At 41.9% G+C, this 22,434-nt stretch overlaps 1 protein-coding gene across 1 annotated transcript; it reads left to right on the top strand.

The window, feature by feature from the left end:
- The first annotated feature begins 2,354 nt into the window (after positions 1 to 2,354).
- On the top strand, positions 2,355 to 22,434 carry zmp:0000000896 (caspase recruitment domain-containing protein 10). Its single transcript, XM_014983086.2, has 24 exons — positions 2,355 to 2,784; positions 8,045 to 8,284; positions 8,978 to 9,115; positions 9,719 to 9,905; positions 10,034 to 10,172; positions 11,835 to 12,038; positions 12,136 to 12,255; positions 13,551 to 13,676; positions 14,641 to 14,817; positions 14,914 to 15,003; positions 15,766 to 15,802; positions 15,908 to 15,945; positions 16,016 to 16,104; positions 16,195 to 16,241; positions 16,815 to 16,935; positions 17,149 to 17,332; positions 17,432 to 17,555; positions 18,477 to 18,717; positions 18,843 to 18,912; positions 19,606 to 19,708; positions 19,785 to 19,943; positions 21,311 to 21,423; positions 21,542 to 21,657; positions 21,753 to 22,434. Exons 1-24 carry the CDS (start codon positions 2,778 to 2,780, stop codon positions 21,958 to 21,960), a joined length of 3,078 nt encoding a protein of 1,025 aa, XP_014838572.2. The 5' UTR covers positions 2,355 to 2,777; the 3' UTR covers positions 21,961 to 22,434.

Genomic DNA, 22,434 nt, shown 5'->3' with positions numbered 1-22,434 from the left:
CAACAGGGCTGCAGTACCGGTGGAACTGGACTAAAGCCAATTATATTATTTTGATTATAGCTATTATAACTGTTTATCACTGTGTGATAAAATAAGTTATGCTACTAAATTGACATTAGTGAGTGAGATTTGACTTGAGCCGGGAGAAGAGAGGTGATCTGAGCCGGCTGCAATGTGTTTATGTTCAAAAGTGGGCAGTACTTCTTACATTCACTTGAGTAACTTTTTTTTTTTGAAAAAAGGTATTTGTAAGAGTAGTTTTACTGCACTGTAACTTTTTATTTTACTTGAGTAATATTTTTATTGCTAAGTAGATTTATTTTGCCCCCCCAAAATAAACTGATGCCCCCCGCCGCCTTGTTAAACTCGTCTGGAGCCAAAAACCCAATAATTTATTTTATTTCATTCTATTTTTTACAGACAACTACCGAAGTAGTTTGAAAGTGAACTGAGCGAAGTGCTAATTGTTTTCCGCAGACCGTCGGTGTTACCGTTCATTATGTATGACGGTAACGGCTCTGGAGATGATGAGAAAATTAAAAATGGAACAGCCCTTTAATTTCCTTTCCATTTGTAAATTAAGTGATGCCAACAAGTCTGTGGTGAAAAGAGAGAACATGCAGACATTAAAGAGTTATTTTCAAAAGTGAGGTAGTGTGATGTCATTGGTAATAGTTTCCTTACACATCAAAGAAAAACATCCATCCATCCATCCATCCATCCATCCATCCATCCATCCATCCATCCATCCATCCATCCATCCATCCATCCATCCATCCATCCATCCATCCATCCATCCATCCATCCATCCATCCATCCATCCATCCATCCATCCATCCATCCATCCATCCATCCATCCATCCATCCATCTATCTATCTTCCGTCCGCACTTATCCGGGGTCGGGTCGCGGCTAAAGACCATGGCCTCAGATTTGGAGGCACTGAGCCTGGGCTTCACACTCGGCCGCAAACCGCTCCAGCAAGAGCTGCAGATTATGGCTTGATGAAGCCAATAGGACCACATCATCCGCAAAAAGCAGAGATGCGATCCTAAGGCCACCAAAATGGATCCCCTCAACACCTCGGCTGCGCCTAAAAATTCTGTCCATGAAAGTAATGAACAGAATCGGTGACAAAGGGCAGCCTTGGCGGAGTCCAACTCTCACCGGAAACGAGCTCGACTTACTGCCGGCAATGTGGACCAGACTCTGACACCGGTCGCCCGTATCAAAGGGCCTGGTACCCCATACTCCCGGAGAACCCCTCACAAGGCCCCCCGAGGGACACGGACAAACGTCTTCTCCAAGTCCACAAAACACATGTAGACCGGTTGGGCGAACTCCCATGCACCCTCCAGGACCCTGTTGAGGGTGTAGAGCTGGTCCAGTGTTCCACGACCAGGACGAAAACCACACTGCTCTTCCTGAATCCGAGGTTTGACTATCCAACGGACCCTCCTCTCCAGGACCCCTGAATAGACCTTACCAGGGAGGCTTAAGAGTGTGACCCCTCTGTAATTGGAGCACACCCTCCGGTCCCCCTTTTGAACAGGGGGACCACCACCCCAGTCTGCCAATCCAGGGGAACTGCCCCCGATGTCCATGCGATATTGCAGAGTCGCTTGAGCCAAAGATGATGTGCTTGTTGAAAAAGTAAGTACATCCTCAGAGCAGAGGTGCACCGTACTATTCCACCGTACCAGGAATAAAGCGCAAAAATTCACTATTTAACAAAAAATTATATTAAAATGCCAGCAAAAGTATTTACACAAGAATTATAGAACATTAGTTCTCATAAAACTGATTATTATTATTATTATTATTAGTAGTAGTAGTATAGTGAACAAAGATGACCACAGTTCTTCAGACAAAAATGAAAATGTTTTGACCGGCATGCAAAATGACACAAAATGACAAAAACTACCACTTCTCCACGTGTCATTGAACGCATCACGGTGGCAGCATCATGCTGTGGAGATGCTTTTCTTCAGCAAAGAGAGGAAAACTACTGAGTTTCATGGGAAATGTTTTAGTCAAACGGCAACAAACATGATTCACTGAACAAGATCCAGAGACACAACCGAATGGTCTAAATTAAAGTATATTCAACTTTCAGGTTACTTTCCAAATTAGCTGCTTTAGTTAAAGTTATGTCTTATACTGCATGTTCCTGGGGAAAACTCCAGCAGCTGAATCAGCCAACAGCGTATAGTGAGTCATTATTTTCTTTTTTCTTTTGTAAGAGGCTTGGTTTCACGACGAAACTCAGTTGAACCCTGAAGCCTAAAGGGGCTGAGAGCGGATCTGCTCTCCAGGAAGCGTATCGTCACGTTGGACAATCGTTTTAATAACACAGAGCTCGTGCTTTCTGTGGGGGCCATGCGTAAGTCCAAAGCGCCATCTGGTGCTGGCGGATGCAGAATACACGACCACTTCCAATCCATTGAGCCCAATCCGTGCAAAGGTTCTGACCGCGGGGATTGCGGCAGCTGTTAAGTGATGGCGCATTGATCCACTCCCCCCACCTGTGGCTGTGGGTTGTTGACTTTTGCAGGGAGAGACACGGAGCAGCAGCGCGGCGCGCAGAGCCGTGTGAGTGTGCGCGTAAAGGAAAACCGGCCTGTGTGCGCTCCGGAGCTCCCCGGTCTCAGGAGGCGCCCACCCACCCACTGCTGTCACTCCTCGGTTTTTACTCGAAACTCGTATTTAGAGCTGAAAGAGGGATGTGGAGCTGATTACTCTGTCTTCAACCCGGTGTGATCCCCGCAGGAAGAAGAGATGAGCGGTAAGAAACGTTTTTTTTTTTTGGTTTTTTTTTTGGAGTAGTTTCTCACTCTATCTGCGCTCAGTGCGTAACGAGGAAATACGTATTAAGACACCCGGCTTTGTTTTGGTAAATCCTTATGCGCTTTAAACTGGAACAATAACCGATAAGGCGGTTATCAGGGGATCCGCACTGACCTGTAAAGCAACTAGTAGCCCAGAAAAATGAGTGTCGATTTTTTATTATTATTTATCTCCAATTAAAAAAAAGGCATATTGAGAATTATTTATCCCTTTTGAAACCCTTTTTAGAATCACTTTCCAGTTGGGTAGAGCACCCAGAAATTGTACTCAAGTAAGAAATACTTCAATATATTTTTACTCAAGTGAAAGTACAAAGTAGTCAAATGAGTCAAGTAAGAGTAAAAATGTATTTCTGTTAAAATGCTGAGTAACTGTTGATGTCATCAGATGATGAAACATATAATATACTGTATGTGTGAGTTCTGTCATGTAAAAGACTAAAATGAAATAAATTACACAAATAAAACATACACAAATTCAGTACAAATGAGCATAATTACAAAATAGCAAAGTCAGGCAGAATTTAAGTTATTTTTTTTCCAAAATAAAGGGCTCAGCAGATAGAAAATAACAGAGTAACAAACAAGAGGTCTCACTTCAACATAAGCTGTAGGTCTGTGTCTGGTGCATTCTTTTTTGTCTTTGGTAAAACTTGTTGGCTGTACACTCAGTGAACTTACCCATAGTGGGCAGAGACTCTAGAAATGTTATTTAAGTAAGAAAAGCAATACTTCATAATAATATTACTGATGTAAAGTACAACCACTCCTAGAAGTACGTTCTTTTCAGAAAAGTTACTCAGGTGAATGTTGATAGTTACTGCCCAGCTCTGGGTATTTGTGATGATTTTTCACTGCTGGGGATTGGAAGACCTACGTACCATCACCCTAATCTTTATGTCCAGACTCTATGAGAGTCAGGCCAGGGTTCTGCACTCCAAAATGTAAGCATTACTTTCAATCAGAAAAAAACAAACATGGCGGTCAGATTCAAAGACTAATTTAAACCTTAATATTCCAGGGGTGTAAATAATTCTGGGTTTTATCTGTAAATCACAAAATCGGCTCAAGATATGAGTGGGTTACACCGCCAGCATGCCAGAGATGGTGACTTAGGGTTCAGATTTGGATTTTAGTCACAAAAGTAATTCTTTAGACTTGACTTCGACTTTAAGTCTGAGACTCAAGTCGCAACAGGCAGCAGCTCTGACACCAATTAACTGTGAGACGGTTTGTTTGATTTATTATCCTCTGTCGTTCCAGCTCTAAATGATTTAACGTCATGTTAGATGTGGCGTCACAATCTCAGGTTTCTCTTAATGACCGTTGGAAACAAAAATACCACGTCTCACTCACATCACACTCTGTGGCTGCTAAGCTAGCAGCATCATTACAAACCAAAAACACTTCCTGCTCATAAAAATCCCCACTGTTAGAGTGAAGATTATGTTCATTAAGAAATTCAACATTGCCTTTTGAGTTGCCACACTGAGCCTTTTTTCGTTATGTTGTAATTTCTATTGAGCCTTGAGGATGTTTACATTTCCCACTTAATAAGGGCTTTGGGTGATGATTTAAAACTCGGTTTCTCAACACTGTCAACGCTGAGAGTCACGTTTGTTTGATTTGCTCAAACGCTTGACATGAACCAGTGTTCAGATCTTTCTATTTTATACATAAACACACATTAAATACTCTCACGGAGTGCATCATTAGCTTTTAACACATTTTATGAGAACTTGTAACACTTTTTTTTACTGAAAAATCTTTGTTTCAGACATTATTTACTGAAATAATGACTTTTTGTGAACCCATCTAACCTCATTACCAAGAGTTCTTAAATTCCTGCACTTAATATATACAGTAGATCTCAAAATAAAACTTATCAAGACTCGGCTTCCTTTTTAAGGCTATTTAAAATTCAAATTTTAAATAATACTTAAGCAAAATGACAAGTTTGCTAGTTGTAGGCGGTCATCTTACTACTCCAGACCTGTGCAGTGTTGGTCCAGTCATTCCTCACTTGTTTGGGTGAAAAATGATTCCCTAATCTACAGAAATATAGTTATGTGACTCCAAAAATAATATCTTAGCAACAGGAGGTCACTAGGAGCTGGTTTTGTTCAATCTGGGGTTGGAGTCAACTTGGCCAAGATCAGGGTCATAAATGCAGAGTAATAAAAGTGTTTTAGTTGATTATAAAGATATTAATGTCCATGGAATTTGATATTTTCTCTACAATTCATGAAAATATTTCCCTAAAAATCAAATAAACTCATGCACAAGGGTTGAACACAGTGGCATTAAATGGAAAACATAACTAAGAAAAAATGTGTAGAAAGATGTTGATAGTTATGTTTAGTTATTCATTAATGCTTCAGTTTTTGTCATTTTGTTTCCGCTCAAGTTGCATTTTGTCCCATATCTCTGTTTGGATAAATCTAAACAAGAATTACCAGTTTAAGTCTAACCAAAAATAATTTATTTATGCTCATTAGAACCTAAAATACTTCATTTTTAGTGTTATTGGTTGATCTAATTTGAAGTGAGTGATTGGATCCATGTGACCATAAAGACTTTCTCCAAAAATCGACTCACTAGTTGACTATGAAAGGCCCAACACACAGATGGGCAAACAACTTAAATGTTGCTATGGCGACTGGCTGGTAATAGGATTAACTGGGAGCGGGTTCCCAAATCCAGTCCTGGCAACCTTAAAACAACGTCAGAGCCTTTCAGAGGTCATTAGCATTCGCATAAGGTCACACATTTAACTGGTTTTTACAGAAAAATCATTTTTTTAAAATTATAAGTTAATGTGACATGTAACATGTAAATGTTTCAAAAAGACAAGAAAAGTGGAAAGCAATGAAAAACTGATTTCACTTCACATTCACAAACAGTGGTTAAAATTTAATAAATGTTTCAAAAACAAAAATATGAATGGACATTATTCATATAGAGTACTTTTTTCTATGCTTACTTTTTAAAAATGAAAGTATTTTGTTCTAGTCCTCCTTTCTTTGCTGAATATTAACCAGCTCTAACCTGTTCTGAGTTGCAAAACTGTTATTAATTTACAGATATTGCTATATTTTGCACGCTGTCTTGTTTTCAAGGATTCAAGGATTTTTTTATTGTCATACCACCTTGGGAGTTTGTGGTACGAAATTTGTACTCAGTTTCCAGATAAAGAAATACACACACAAAATAAATAAATAGTGTAGAGTTGATCAGATGAGAACCAGGTCTGGTTTCTGGGTAATATCAGAGATTCCTGAGTATCCTGAAACGTGCCCCGACCTGCCTGCTGGTTCTGATGAGCCTTCCAGCTGCTGGCACTTAGTCACAGAGTGTCTCAGTAACACACTTGGCAACAACAAAGGTGTGATGGGTAAATAGCCTCAATCACAACTTATTTTCCCCCACAATGTTAATCTGAGTTGTCATAGCAAACTATCAAAAAAAAGGGTGTGGGGTGTGAGTTGGGCTCTGGGTCGAAGCCGGGTCGATGGGATTGTGGTTTGTTTGGATTTTTCTGGAAAACGTGGAGGAAACCGAAAACGACGACACATTTACTACGTGGGACTCCATCTTGAAGCGTTCACTGAAACTTTCTCGTGTCGCTCCCTGGAAGCGGACGGACAGAGAAAAAACTCCGGCCGCGGGTCGGCTGGAGTGTTTCTAGGTGTGTGAGATGAGTCACCCAATTGTTCGCATTCCTGTGCTCCGAGATAATGACCTACATGCGGTACTCCCTACCACTTATGAGCACACCCCACTGGACCTTTTGTCACTATAAAACAACCAGACCGATGGCTCCAGTCACAGGCTGAAGGGCACTCATTACCGGCATGAGTGACTCAATAATACAAGGCTTTTAATGATTCATATGATTTGTTGTTTCTAAAGGTTGTGGTGATAAAATACCTCTTAACTTCAGTCATTAGATGCATCACTTGGATTTATTAAGGTTTTTTTCCCTGGGGTGATTTTGAGATTTTTCTGTGTTTGTATTTTTATTTAAGCTGAGCATAGATCTCATTAGTTCATGATGTTGTTCTCTGCTTAGTTTATTCTGGTTTAATTATTCCTTGTGCTTTAGTTATTCCTGCTTTTCATATATTAGATTGCTGTTTATTTCTAGTAACATTTCTCTTTCCCTCAGCCTGCCTGCCTGGCCTCCCCTCTCAGCTGGACCCTGTTTCTAATCAGCCACATGTTCTCTGTATCCAAACGCCTCAGTATTGGAAGCTGCAGGTTGTTGAAGCTAAACTAGCATCACTGTGGTTTTCTCTGTGGTTTCTGAATACGCCAACCAATTTCCTTTCATCTCATAGTGAGAGTTCACATTACACTCACATTCAAAAGACTTTAGTATGGCTTAAGCAGCTCATTTCCTTGATTTTATCCCTGCTGGAAATTTATGGAAGGTGCCTAAAAGCATTTTCTGTGCCGGGAAGCCAACCAGTTCAAAACGACTCTTCCAGTTTTAGTCAAATATCCAGTCAGAAATTTGCCAGAAGCTTGTTGGATGGCGACAGAAGTCACATAGTTTCCATTAAACCAAACATTAATGGGGCTGTATGAGTATATTTGAGCCTCTGTGTTTCATTTTGCCAGGATGGAGTAAATCACTTTGCTTCATCTTGGCGTGGGAAAGAAATCCTTTAAAAGCACAAAAGTAGTTTATGGAAACGTCTTCCCAGAACTGCTTCCCCCATAAAGTCTGAATAATTCATCTTCTTCCTAATGCAGCTTAAGTTTCACTGTGATTTGTTTGGAAGAGATTTATAGAGATACACACCTTATCAGTCAGGAATTCAACACACTTTTACAATCATTTCAAGAGACAAGATAAAAAAAAGAGATTTTTATCCACCGTCTCTCCATTTCAGAACATCTTAAGTAAGTGCTGTAAGTCTAGGTGGTTGATCTGTGTTAGAAATACCTGAACTTGCAGCCGTGACCCAGTTTCATGGAAGCCGACATAGAGATAAAGGAGAGCACATAAAAACAAACTTCCTTTTTGGGGAATGTATTTAGTCTGGCGGTGGACACGGGCTGCGTCTGAAACTCCCGGCGAGGACAGAAAGAGAGACATGTCGCAAAGTGGCAGGAATGCGCTTCAGAGAGCCGATGCTAATCAGCACCGTGATAACTCGCTCCTTAAACCGCCTGTTTTCTGGTCCCGTCCAGGCGACACGGACTGGCTGGAGGGCGACTGCGCCCAGGAGGAGGCCCGGTCCGCCCCCCAGTGGTCGGAGGAGCGCTGCGAGGAGCTGTGGGAGCGCGTGGAGGGAGTGCGGCACAAGATCACACGCATCCTCAACCCGGCCAAGCTCACGCCGTACCTGCGGCAGTGCAAGGTCATCGACGAGGAGGACGAGGACGAGGTGCTCAACTCCACGCAGTATCCGCTGCGCATCAGCAAAGCCGGTGAGGGTGGGGGGGATGTCCGTCCGTCCGATCGGGGGGGCGGCGCTGGTCGGAGGCGTCATGTGGTTCTTTTATGGAGCTGCTCAAGAGAAAACGCAGGATTACACTGCAAAACACAAAATCTCACCAAATAAATTTGTCTGGTTCCTAGTGCAGAAATATTAGTACAGTTGAAATAAGACAAAACTAATTTACAAGAAACTTTTCAGCAAGATATAGGAGCTTGTTTTAAGTCAGTAATTCTGTAAGTTATGCAAAATAAACTTTTTTGAGCCTTACATTATATAATGTCGTTCCTTCATCAAAAACATACCTGGAGTGTTGCCTCCAGGTGTGTTTGAGAAATCTTTTAATCTCCCATGGCAACCATTCAGCTGTCCAAAACGCCTGGTCAGCTCTAGCTCCGCCTCCTCGGAGCTGCAGCGTCCAAGCTTCTGCCTCACAGAGCTGCATACAAATATACAGATAAAATATATTTTAAATATTACCTAAGTGCTGATTTTTTCTGTGTAAGTGAGTCAGTTCATGTCAGTCATTCATCATGTTCATCCTGAATACCTACAGGGAAGTTGACACACATCAAAGATCCTAATTACACTGCAGTGAAAACTGACAGAACTGAAACTTTGTTCAGTCAGTTTTGATTTTTGCCTCTGCAGAGGAATTTTGTTCTGACCTTTCTCTCTCTCTCAGGTCGTTTGCTGGACATCCTGCGCGCTCAGGGCCAGAGGGGCCTCCAGGCCTTCATGGAGTCCCTGGAGTTTTACCACCCGGAGCAGTACACCCAGCTGACAGGGAAAAAACCCACTCACCGATGCTCCCTCATACTCGGCAAGAAGCTGTTAACTTTACATCTGCAAACCGTAAAACTACTTAGTTACTGTGGATGAGTAACAGATGCTCTGGTAGATGAGGGCGGGGGCTGTTTTTACCCCGGCTGAAGGTGAACTATGAGCTCTTTGAACTCAAACCTGAAGCTACTAATAAAGATTAACAACTTGAGCTGGAACCGTCGACAAGAATATTTTAAGCATTATGTCAGAAAAAGACCAAAGAGAAAAGAGGAACATATATAAGAACCAACATAGCAGAAAAATATGTTGTTTTAAATTAATGTTCAGTTTTAAAATAGGTTGTTTTAGAATAGTTTTTTATTGTCCCGCAAAGGGGAAATTCAGATGCAACAGCAGCATCAGGTTAAAAATTCAGACAAAGAAAGTTCATAAAGTGTCAAAAACAAGATTAACAATAACAATTATATTCTGATAATAATAATAATAATAATAATAATAATGAGCTATACAACAGAAAATAAATTGCAGTTATTATAAATGTTCAGTGTTTGATTCATTTTTCCAAAGAAAAAATTTAAATAAATGCACATGTGTCGGACATTTGTAGTTCATCTGTACTGATTTAGCAACATGTCGACAGATGAGGAAGGTCCAGAGGGTCTGACTCAGTTCCTGCTGCTGGAGGTTCGCAAACTGAGGGAGCAGCTCCGAAACAGCCGCATGTGCGAGCGCCGGCTGTCGCAGCGCTGTCGCATGGCGGAGGAGGAGCGCAGCCGAGCCGAGCACAAGGCGCAGGAGCTGCGGCACGACAAGCTGCTGCTGGAAAGGTCTGTCTGCCGCCCAACACACATCAAGTGTGTCGGGGGTTTTCTTTGTGTTTTTTTTTTTTTTTTGAAAAGAGCGTCTCTCTCTCGCTCTCTCAAAACCGAACCCGCTAACAGTCGCTTGTGTCTAGGCTGCGTCAGGACTGGGAGTCGGCCAGTCGGGAGCTGGGTAAGCTGAAGGACCGACACCTGGAGCAGGCAGTGAAGTACTCCAGGGCCCTGGAGGAGCAGGGCCAGGCCTCCAGCAGAGAGAGGGAGCTGCTGAGGCAGGTGGGTCCGCCGTCACCGGGGAGAAAACCACACTCAGTTCATCACTTTCACCTCCTGGACTCGCAAGTGACTGGTTGAACTTGTTGACGTGTATGTTAAAACTGCAAACTTTACTGAAATTGTATGCAGCATAAAGCAGCTCATTAATTATTGTACGGTGAAAAAAGAAAAGAGAGGGTGTAGCTTATTTTAATTCTGCTCTTGCTAAATAATTCTTTCGAAAAGATTTTCTTGAAGGATTGCTGTTCCACTGGTAGATTGTTCTAGATCCACCAGTGGATCTAGAACTTCAGTATTAAGGAATTATTTACAAAAAAAAACTCCTATATCTTCCTGAAAAGTTACTTCTAAGTCAATTTTGTCTTATTTATAAGATATTTGAACTAAAATACTTGGTAGGATTTTGTGTTTTTGCTGTGTGTCTCTTAACTTTTCCTGTTACTCCTGACTAATATTTCTGTCCCTGCTGAAGAAAACCGTCTCCACAGCATAATGCTGCCGCCACCATGTTCCACAGTGGGTGTAGTGTTTGTTAGTTGTCTGATACATTGGTTCCCAAAGTGGAGGGAGTCGAGAAATGATTGTCAGAATCATAGCAATGTGACCCCAAATGGGGTCACATTGGCCATTTGCTTATTTCATCATGAAATAAGTAAATGGGCTTTGTTTATGCTGAAGGTTGGACTTGATTTTATTTAGGGGTATCTGAGTAAAAAAATAACATCACAGTTATGCACTGCTTTCTGTTGGCCTGTCGTGTAAAATCCCATTAAAATTCACGTGAGCTTCTAAAACGTGAACAGGTTGGACCTGACGTTTAATGTGCTCACAGAACGGAAAACGTGAATATTTACCTGGAACGCTGGAGGCGACCGGCGCCCAATCAGAGCAGCTGGCGCAACAAACGATCTGAGCCGAGCGCCGAGGGGCACCTGCAGATGTTATCCGCTCCTCTGAGTTATGATTCGCTTGGCTGCACATGAACACAAGCGTTATTGTTGTTATTAGCATTCTTATTCTAGGGTAAAATCAACAACCGCGGCGTTGACACGCAACTCAGCCGATCCGATCTTGTCGACAGAATCATTACGCTTGGTTTGTTGTTCCCGCTTCTCTGATTTGTGTTCTGATCTGAAACAACGCAACCACTAATTGTCTGCACGTATCGTGCCTGTATATGTTGGTGGTTACTATAGAAATATACCACAGTAGAAGCAACAGCTTTGCATTGAAAAGAGAGTTAATAAACTTATTATGACTTCATTTATGCTGCAAATACACAAAATCTTACCAAGTGTTTTTGGTTTAGTTTCTAGAGCACGTGAAATAATACAAAACTAACTTACAAGCAGCTTTTCAGCAATAAAAAGGAGCTTAATTAATGAAAACAAATTAGTTATGCATGAAATAATACACCAGTGGAACAAAACAGTTTATCTCCATAGGAAAAATGTCTTATTTGTCTTATAGCTGTTGCTTTTTGATCAATATGAAGGAATTATTGATCTAAAACAGACTCCTGTAGTTTGATGAAAAGTTACTTGTAAATTAGTTTTGTCTTATTTCAAGTGTTTTAAGATATTTGGACTAGAAACTGGACCGAAACAATACTCGGCAGGATTTTGTGTTTTCGCAGTGTAGTTGTATTCTTTCTGCTTCCAGGTGCAGGAGCTGAAGTCCAGACTGACTGAGGCAGATAAAAGGACAGAAAACGCGGGCGGCCCAGAGATCAACACAACAAACGGCGCCCTCTCCAACGGGATCAATGGCTCCGCACCAGAACGACAGGAGGAGCCGCCGCACCTCACTGATGCTCAGAAAGCAGAGAGGAAGGCAAGGAAGTCCGATCCCTCCACTGGAGTCATCGTGAGTCTGTGTTTATTTATAAAAGAAAAAAACAAAAACTCTTGATGCTCGTTGGGTTTGTTTTGCTTTCTATAAATAGTTTTTCTGCCTATCGCAGGCCCTGATGGATATCTTGCAGCAGGACCGCAGGGAGGCTGCAGAGCAGAGACAGGAGCTGTGTGAGATCATCACCAGACTCCAGGGAGAGCTGCAGGCCACCGAGGAGAACCGGGCCAAGGTCCAGAAAACAAACACAAAAAAAAAAAAAAAAGAAAAACACTGTGCATTTCTTTTCCTGTTTCGGGTTGTTGCAAAGTTGTTCCAAAACTGGTTACATAATTTTCTTTTCCTCAAAACGATGAGAATGAAACCAACAAAGTTTAGTCGAGGGAATTTCGTGGGAATTTATAGCCCTTCTTTCAGAGGACCAATTCTGAGGTCAGACACTGATGTTGGACGAGAAGGCCGGATTTACAGTCTGCTCTAATTCAGTCCAGAGGTCTTCTGTCAGGCTCGCAGTCCTGTTTGACCAGGAATGGTGAGAAGGATTAAATTCTCCAAAACGTCTTGGAAAGCTGAAACAGCAGCTGTGCTTACATTTGCAAATTTCCTGGATCGGACTGAATTTAGTTTGTTTGCATGGGTGCAAATTAATTTTATACGATCATGATGTGTGTTTGAATGCATCGAGCTGTCTTTTTTTTTTTTTTTTTTCAGAATAGATGCACTGACATGGGCAGAGTTGTAAAATTTCCTTAAAAGAAAAACAAAGTTGTTCTTCCGTCTGCGCTGAACATAAAACCAAACAAACCCAGTAGCAGTGTGGATATGTGAACGAACCCACACCTGGTCTTAATAGTGGTGGAGGTTTTACTGCACTTCCTAATTAAGCTACAGGCCGAGCTTATCATCTAGCCACTGAAGGTGGACATCGCCTCAGAGAGCAGCCCTCCCCCACTCAGCTCCTTCAGACTAGCCAGCAGCAATTAGCAAACCATTGGTAGAACTGCACCGTTATAGCTGAGCTCATTATAGGAGCTACTCCTCAATGAAATGCTGGTAAAAACGTTGTTGAAGGGTTAATGGAGGAATGTTGTTATGATGACTTCCTGAAGGCCCAAATTCAAGACGTGACATTACAAAGTCGAACTTCTTCTAAGTCACATTTGATATATTTAGAATTTGTATAACGACTCAAGGTAACAAATGGCGCTTTGTGCCTGGAAAACACACAATGCTGCCCCTTTAACTCTGTGACCTCTGTGTCACCTACTGACCCACTGATGTTTAGCCACTTGGTGACTAAGCTGCTATTTTTAACAAAGGCTCCCACTGTTTTCATGAGAGGAAATAAAAAGACGTCATGCCATGAGAATTTAACAGAGAATGTGTTAAAGCTGAAGCGCAGTGAATGCACTATATCTATAAATATTTGCTCCGATATTGATTACTTCCAGGACTATTTGAAGCTCTAGTTCAAACACGACTCTTCTGCCTCTAAGTAAAGGCGGTAACGGTGAACCGTGTTTGCAGCTGGAGGCGCAGTGCGAGCAGCTGCAGCTGAAGGTGAGGACTCTCCAGCTGGACTGGGAGACGGAGCAGAAGAGAAGTCTGTCCTACTTCAACCAAACCGTGGAACTGGAGAAGGAGAGAGACCAGGTGAGTCTCTGGGAGTGGACGGCCTGTTCAAATGGTTTGGAAGCAGCTCCAGAGCATGATGCTGCCACTGCCATGCCTCACTAAGGAGGATGGAGCCACAGAGCTGATTGGTTTGAGTCGCGCTGCAAACCATTTTGGTGCCCATTTCACTAAGAAATTACTGTATATTAATAGGTAGTACTACACATATGAACTTATGATACCAACTGATGATGGTAGGTTGGAAACAACATATTTTCTTATGTTGTTTCTGTAAGAAAATATTATAACTTCATAATTTTCAAACACTTGAGTATTGCTCACAATCGTAAACAATCCTAAAATATTACTACGGCTCACCTTATATGGGATTATAATTCTTATATAAAGTATACTATATTCAAAACACGCATTCGTTTAAAAAAAATTTAATGAAAAATAACATTTATAAAACTGTAGCACCCCCTCCCCCCAAAAAATACTGCCTGTGTGTAAACCTTTCCTAAAGTCTGACCAGGCCTTCAGTCTAAACATCAGAGGTGAAAGGTAAAAGCTTTGGACGTCGATTAATGTCCAAATATTAAGAGTTTGTCTAAATACTAAACATCATTGTTTAGTCTAATTTGGACGAATGGCCTAAAGACGTTAAGAAGTTGAGTAACTATCACTGCATGCTTTGTAAAACCCTTCAAGGTCTGACTGTTGACATTACAGCTCAGCTTTAATCCTGTATGAAATGGTCTTTATAACACAGTAACATGACCAAACTCAAAGTAAGACTTAAAATGAGATCTTCTCTGCCTGGTTGTTAAAAAAAAATCAGACTAACCCTTTAACCTGTGACAATATTTGTGTTCTGAAACAGCCATAAAAATATGTTTATGGACAGTTAATATTTTGAGGGGATAAAATAAGGACAGACAAAACCTCCAGTCATTGTTGAGGTTTTGCGTTCATATATTTTTTTTTTCTGTCCTTTGATCAGGCTCTGCGCAGCCGAGACAGCCTGCAGCTGGAGTACACCGACTGCCTGCTGGATAAGAACCGGCTGCGCAAACACATCGCAGAGCTGCAGGCCAACCTGGAGCAGCAGCAGAGAGAGCTGGAGAGGGAGCGAGAGCGCTGCCGCGAGCAGATGCAGCAGAGTCCCTGTCTGAACTGCGTGAGTCAGAGCTGGACGCACACGCAGCTCCATCCGGTCGACTCGACCACAGAGCTTTGTTTACACATCGCTTCCTCCGTGTTTCTGCTCCCTCAGTCCCACTTGTCCCTGTGCAGCGAGGACCAGTGCTTCGGCCCCTGCTGCTCCCTGGACCTGGATCTAAGCCTGCAGCCTGTTCTGAGGAAGGTCAGTGCTGGACTCACTGTTACGGCTGCGATTCAGGCAAATTGTGCAACTAGAAGAAGCATAAAGCATAAAGTTCTCATAAAAACTGCTGGGTAATTTTATCTCTCTTTTGCGAAAGAAATTGTTTTGTTATTTACTTTAAATAAAATAATATGTAAAGTAAGACACGTAAAAGAAAGGGGGCAGTGTCAAATAAGTTTATACGTCTGCCTGTCTCCTTTTTAAACATATTTAGATGAGTAAATATTGATTTAGATGCTTAAATCAATATTATAGTATGTGAACTGTAAGTGTGAATAAAATGTAAAATGAAATAACTAAACTATATATTAAATGGAAAAGTACATTTTTAAAGTAACGCAGAAACTTATGTTCAAACAAAAATGCTAAAATTTTACCAATTATCCCTCCACAGGTTTCTGTTCTATGAACTTTCTCTGAGCTGAACTGTTTATTATAATACATGTGGATCATTAATACATGCTGTGTGGTTTCTGCTCACGGTTTCCACAGACAGTATTGCTTTCCTAGTATGTGAGACCGGATTTCCATGAACCTCTCTGCCCTTCTGCACAGACATGTTTCTTTTTTTTTTCCTGCTGTTATTATGTTATGCAAGGAATGTAGCCTCTGAAGAGCAAAGCGAAGTCGTGTTGTTTTTGGGTGTAATGCGGCGTTATGTAACCCTGAGCCTGTTTGTACATGTCTGACCGTCTCACTGGCCCCGAAGTGATGCAACGTCTCTTGTTTTGTGTGTCACAGACGCCCCCTAGAGGCCAAAACAACGAGAACTCTGAGGGTAAGCGCTTTGATCTGGGGGAAAAAATTCATTAGTAATCCTTTGTTTACATAAAGAAGCTGATTTTCAGATGTTAATTTAATCATTTTCTCTAATCACTTAAAGGTTCAATCTACAACTCAGAGGAGAACCTGCTGTCTTCAGTGAGTTTCAACGTTTTCTTTATGTGAATAGATAGAATCCATGTTTTAACATTTACTTTGGTTTCCTCAGTCTAAAGATAGCGAGAAGGAGATAAATCGCCTGTCCACGTTCCCCTTCCCTCCGTGTGTGAACTCCATTAACAGGCGCTTTCACACGGAGTGAGTTCATCGCCACTCTGACGGGTTTTTTTACTCTGTTTTAACTTTGTCTCAGCTCACTGCCGTCTTTGTTGTTCTTTTTTCTCAAAGGTTTGATGTGGAGTCTTGGGGCAGCGACGAGAACGATAATATTCCAGGTAGGGCTGGAGCGATTAATCAGATTAATCGATTACTAAGGTAACCTCAACTAATTTAGCAATCGATTAATTGCCAGCTGCCGTACAAGACAAAAAAACCCAAAACTAATTAAGTGAAATAATTAAGCCAAACAAAAAACTTAACAAAATATACATATACAGTTTGTGCTTAAGATAAAAGAAAAACACCTTTGTCTGTACAAATGTTTTACCCAAAACTCTTCAAGTGACAAAGTTTCAGCTTCGCCTGGTTCAGATTTACTAAAGGAATGTTGTTGTATTTTAGGCAATAAAATTTGGTCATTTAAACAAGGATTTGAGCTCTTTGTTTATTTGCATCATTAATGTATTTCTAATATTGTATTAAAAAAGACTTAAGTGGTTTAATACAAATAAATTATTTTATCTGATGAATCGATTAATCGTCAGAATAATTGATTACTAAAATTATCGTTAGTTGTTGCAGCTCTAATTCCAGGTGTGTTTCCACACATTTAGGATCAAACTGTGACAGTTTTCACATAAAGCATGTTATAAAACGCTGTCTTGTTTTTGTTTGTTTTGTTATTTTAGGGGAACAGACTGAACCGTCTCTGTGGGATTCCTGGACCTCTTTGCACTCCCATCTCTTCCCCCCAGATTTGGTCAACCTGCCCCCAGTTCCTTCTGCCCCCTCCAGCCCCATTGTTCCCAGGTAACAAAGTAGGGCACAAAATATAATCACGATAACAAAATTTTACAAGACGATAAATTCTCCCAGAAATTATTCCGATAAATGATAATATTGTTGTTTTGGGAGCATTTTACAGATATAATGGCAGATGTTGCCTGTACTCAACACCAGCAGTGTTTTGCATGTTGGATAAGGATCCTGGACTTGTACTTAGTTTCATTTTGTTGTTCTCAGGAAGCCACCTTCACCCTGCTCTCCACGTTCAAGCCCCTCCACCTCGCCGAAGCTCGGAAGAGCCAGCCTGGCCGACGACATCACCATAGTTGGAGGAAATCGGACCGGGATCTTCGTGAGCCACGTGAAGGCCGGCTCTCCTGCCGAGCAGTGTGGGCTGAAGGAGGGCTGCGAGCTGCTGGAGGTTCGTCTCTGCCGCCCTAACTTCAGATTTTATGTCATTAAACTGTAAACGAAAAGGAGACCGTAACGCCATGCGTCCGTTTGTGTTTATGGTGTCCAGCTGGACCGGGTTCTGTTTGGCGGGGCGAGTGTGCAGCTGGCTCAGTGCACCGCTGAGGTGGCCCACTTCTCCCTGCAGTGTTGGACCGAGCCCTCATCGCTCAAACACCAGAGCAACCCGGAGGGTGAGTCTGCAGGTTTACCTGACGCAAAAGGAAAACTCAAAAAGACCTGAAGGTTCTGGGAAAATGTCCCAGACTTCAGAGAAGTTCTGATCCGGTCTGTACCTGAATGAAATAGCTGCACTTCGCTTTCTTCAAAGGAAACAAAACTAGTGTCAGAACTTTTATGCCACGTTTCTCCTCATTTGCGCAGCAAAACTTTTTATTTGTATCGCTATCATTTTAAAAATTTTAAGAAATGTTACCAGAGGTCATTGAAGGTCAACCAGCCAGTCTACATTTAAAAAATCAAGCAAATTTGGTGTCAATGAACTGCGCTACAAAACTTGATTTATATCCATTTAATTTGGTTTTGTTAACCTTCCCGGAGTCTTAAGAGACCCCGCAGTCCAGCTGCGTTGCACTGACCCCGTGTGCGCCTCTACTTGTTTCTTTTTTTTTTGGGGGGGGGGATTGGTGTAGTTTTGGGAACTGACAGTCTGATGGGACAACCTCCAGTGATATTTGCCATGCTCCTCCCTGAGTGTCGTGCTAAAACTGTGGGAGGGTGAATATGGGAGTAGCGGGAAGGGCCGGTTGATCTGTGATGACTTCTGGAAACTTTTTTTTTTATTTTAAAAATTATAACATCACAAACTAAATTTTCAGCTGCACAGATTGTGGATTGAAACCATTTTGTTTGATTTTGTCAATGTTTCAAGACTTGGCATGAGGTAGATCTGTGATGACCTCTAGGAACATTTATTGATATCTACAAAATGACAGCAACTGAAATGAAAATTTTTGCTCCTCAAATGTAGCACAACCGTCCAATTTTGTTCAGTTTCAAGAAAGTGGTGGGGAATAACTTCTCTCAGGCCTTATTGGTCATATTCTTTCATTTTTCTCCTGTACGCCAATCGTTCTCCTGCCGTCCGTTCTCAGGCTACTCCAAGCTCCGCTCAGAGCTTTCCTCACCGTCCTTTGCGGGCGCCGACTCTTTCTATGCGCGGGTCAACCTCAACATGGAGCCTCATGGCGATCCCCCGACTTTGGCCGTGTCCTGCGATGACATCATACATGTCACAGACACGAGGCACAACGGGAGGTACCAGTGGCGCTGCTCGCTGGTGAACCGGGAAACAGCCGTACCCCTGCAGACGGGAACCATGCCCAACTACAACAGGTGGGCCAGATTCAAATGGGTTTTAGCAGTTTTGTTAGAAATCATTTGGAAAGACGTCAACTGATTTCAGTCATACTTTGTAGTTTTCAAAAACTTTCAAATGTAAGACACCTTTTCTCTTCCAGGGCACAACAGTTGTTGCTCATAAGGTTACGAAAAATGTCAGTGGAGCAGAAGGACTTCAAGAAGAAGATGGTAGGTCTGTTCCTATTGTAATGAAACTTAGGGTGCATTCACACCAGTCCTGTTTAGTCCACTTTGATTGAATTCTAGTTCGTTTGTCTGAAAACTCTGGTTTGTTTGTGGAGATGTGAATACGCAGTCGAGCTCTGATGCGACCAAAACAAGCAAACTCTAGTCCACCTTGAAACATTGGTCTTGGTTCAGTTGAAGTTGATTCTTGGTGCGCTTCAATGTGTGAATGTCAAGCAGACCGAAGTCAACTTCAAAAGCAGGATGTGGGCTATAGCGCAGGGCATTCTGGGTAAATCCAACCAAAACAAATGCGGAAGCCTTCCAAACGCGGGAGAAATCCCACAACCACTAAAATCTGAGGCTGCTTCAGTTTTATTAAGGATGAAATTATGGTCATGTCTTATGAGGTATTTGTGTTGCTTCCTTTAATAGCTCTTGGTGCAGTGCCCCCACAGGTGATGGGGGGAACAGGTTTTTCAAGGAGTTTAGTTCGTTTGACACAATGCAGTGTGAAAGCAAACCGCAGCAGCTGAAAATGTAGCAAATGTTGCATTTTGGTCCCCAATCGAACCGAGTCTTCCAGACTGTCAGGTGTGAAAACACCCTGAGTTTGATAACGGTGGTAACCAAATTATTGCTGAACCTCTAAATCCATAACATTTCCCTCTGTTTCATTGTGCTTAATTTCTGCAGTTTGTAAAGAAAACATCTGACCGAGTCCGACTGGTCAAGGCGGTGGATCCCACCTGTCGGGGTTCTGGTTCCTCCAAGCAAATTTTTTACACTCTCAGCAAACGTGAGCTGCTGTTCCCAGAGTATTCTCCTTCTATCCGTCCGCAGTGTGTCATTCATGTCGGTATCCCCCTCTGCAGGTCATGAGGACCACTTGATCCCGTACAGTCTGGTGAAGCCGGTGAAGGTCCAGACGAAGCGGCCAGTCATCTTCTCGCCCTCGCTTCTGTCCCGCAGGCTGATCGAGAGGCTGCTGCAGCCGGCGGAGTCCGGTTTGAACTTTAACACCTGCCCACCTGGTGAGGGTCATGTAGAAACGTACTGCAGCTTAAAGTGGTCGCGAGAAAGGCTGAAAAGATGAATGATGTAGATGAATCAATTACTGAAATCGTCAGCTGTTTTAGTAATCGATTAATCGTTAAGGGGAGCAAAAAGAGACAGAAAAATTACATTTGCTGAAAGAATAAAATACTCAAAGGAGTAATTCAGCCAAAAATACTAAATATGTATATATTTTTGGTATTTTTACCAAAAATAACTTTATGTATTTAAAAAAAAAAAACTTTGTCTGTAAATAGGTTTGATCCATTTGGTTCAAATTCTATAAGAAGAAAAATCTCCTATTAAGCACCTTTGACTTCCCAACTATTAATTATTTTATCCAAAAAATAATTAACAGGTAATCTCTACACTTTATTGATCTTAAGTCAAGCAGAAAAGGCTGAACTTTTTCCCTGTTGATGTTGGAAATATCTTTAGTTGCAGACGCATCCTTTATTACAAATGATCAACTGTATTTTTTAAATTTATTTTAATAAGGAAGTTAATTCATTGTTTATTTGCATTCTTGTGTGTTTTTAATATTGTATGCAATAAGCTTAAGTGATTAGATGAAAAATCTGGAGAATGTGCCATTTTGTTGTGCAATTAATCGATTAATTGCCAGAATAATCGATTGCTAAAACAATTGTTAGTCGCAGCCAAACTCATAAGCCTTGATCAACACATCAAAATGCGTCAATTAGACAATAATTGTGAGGTGGAATTGAAATTATTAAGGTTTTTCCACATTTGTCTCACTAAGAAACATTCTGTGTGCATTTGAACTCACACTGCTGAGTCAACACTGTAGAACCATAACTACAGTCTTTTAGAGGGTCTATCTCTACCATTACTGCACATCTAGAGACCATTTACCAAAATTACTCCAAATAACTCAAACTCAGTCGAATTTGGTGGAGAGTGTATATCAGTTTCCAAATGTTGCCTTAGTCTCTTTACTAAGCATTTTCAAATTAATTAAGTCCCTTAGCTTCAAGATATTTGATTGAATAAAAAATGTATTAGTATGTTCCCTAACTCTCACTGTTGCACCAAGCCTCCCATACAAAGCATGGATCAACAATGCTTTCTGATGAACAGTACAGTTGGTTGTTCTGGATTTTATTTAGGGGAATCAGAGTACAGGAGGCTGGATACCACAGTTTCATTTGAAAACCGTGTACAATTTTCCCTCCACTTTACAAATGTGCACTGCTTTGTGTTGTTATATCACATCCAACTCAAATGAATAGAAGTTTTTCTCTCTTTCCATCGACATGATGCTCTATACAACAACCAGGCGGTACGTTTCGATGATGCACCTCATTCTGTTTCCCATTTTCAGAGCCCATTCAAGCGTCGGAACAAAAGGACAAAAGGATATTTCTGCTGGATTCCTGCAGTCCAGAGCAGACTCTGGGAATACGGCTGGAATCAATACAGGATGTGATCAGTCAGGTAAAAAGAAACAACTTGCCGTTCTTTTGTCGCGCCGCCGCGCACAAAGCAGCGGCCAAAGCGCTGCTGAATGCACGCTGTCACACATCCTCCCATTCTCTCCCTTTATCTCCACCAGGGCAGGCATTGTCTGCTAGAGCTGGGGCTGCCCAGCGTCGAGGCTCTGCTGAGGCAGGGGATTTACCCCATTGTCATCCACATTCGCCCCAAAAACAAAAAGCACAAGAAGCTAAGGTAGGGTTTTACCGGTGTCGGCAGAACGAAGCCGGGATGTTACCCTTTAGTGAGTAACGATTCTAATTGAAATTGTCTTCGCGTGACGCGAACAGGAAGCTTTTCCCGAGGTGCGGCGAGGACAGCATAATGGAGGAAGTGTGCCAGGCTGAGGAGCTGCAGCTGGAAACGCTGCCGCTGCTTTACTACACCGTGGAGCCGAGCACCTGGAGCTGCACCGAGGAGCTGCTGGAGGCCCTGCGCAACGCCGTCCACAGGCAGCAGGGGGCGGTAGCATGGGTGGAACTTGACAGGCTGCAGTAGAAGAAGATGGACGTGCGTGCACACTGTATTTAATGAGACGCAAACTTGGTCGTCCTGTTATGAGAGCAGGCGCTTAACCAAAGCAGGATCTTTACAGTGACTGTGATGGAATCAATGTATTTGTGCGAGGAAGTCAGACTATGAGGCCCTTGTGCTGGTAGTAATGTTAACTATTTTACATACCCTGTTATAAATTGTGAATACAAGCCAACCTGTAGCAAATACTACATGACGCAATTTTGCTTTTCTGCTCTGGCTCCTCACTACAATTAAAGACGTGTCGTTTTCTAAAGCTGAAAATGTTAATGTGTGGTCTGTACAGAAAAAGAAGCAAGCACGTGTTTCTCAAACAACTGTGAATTCTGCTGTGTCTTTAAGTGAAACGTGCTAAACCCAGTGTTTATTGTAATCTTTTTTTATTTTTATTATTCTGGTCACTTTTTTCACAAAAATAAATATACATTTGAAAAAAAA

The sequence above is a fragment of the Poecilia mexicana genome, unplaced genomic scaffold (assembly GCF_051168715.1).
Source record: "Poecilia mexicana isolate PSO_F unplaced genomic scaffold, ASM5116871v1 scaffold_8, whole genome shotgun sequence".
In the NCBI taxonomy this organism is placed as follows: Eukaryota; Metazoa; Chordata; class Actinopteri; order Cyprinodontiformes; family Poeciliidae; genus Poecilia; species Poecilia mexicana.
Note: the sequence above shows the minus strand (reverse complement) of the source record. Positions and strands in the feature narration are given on the sequence as shown.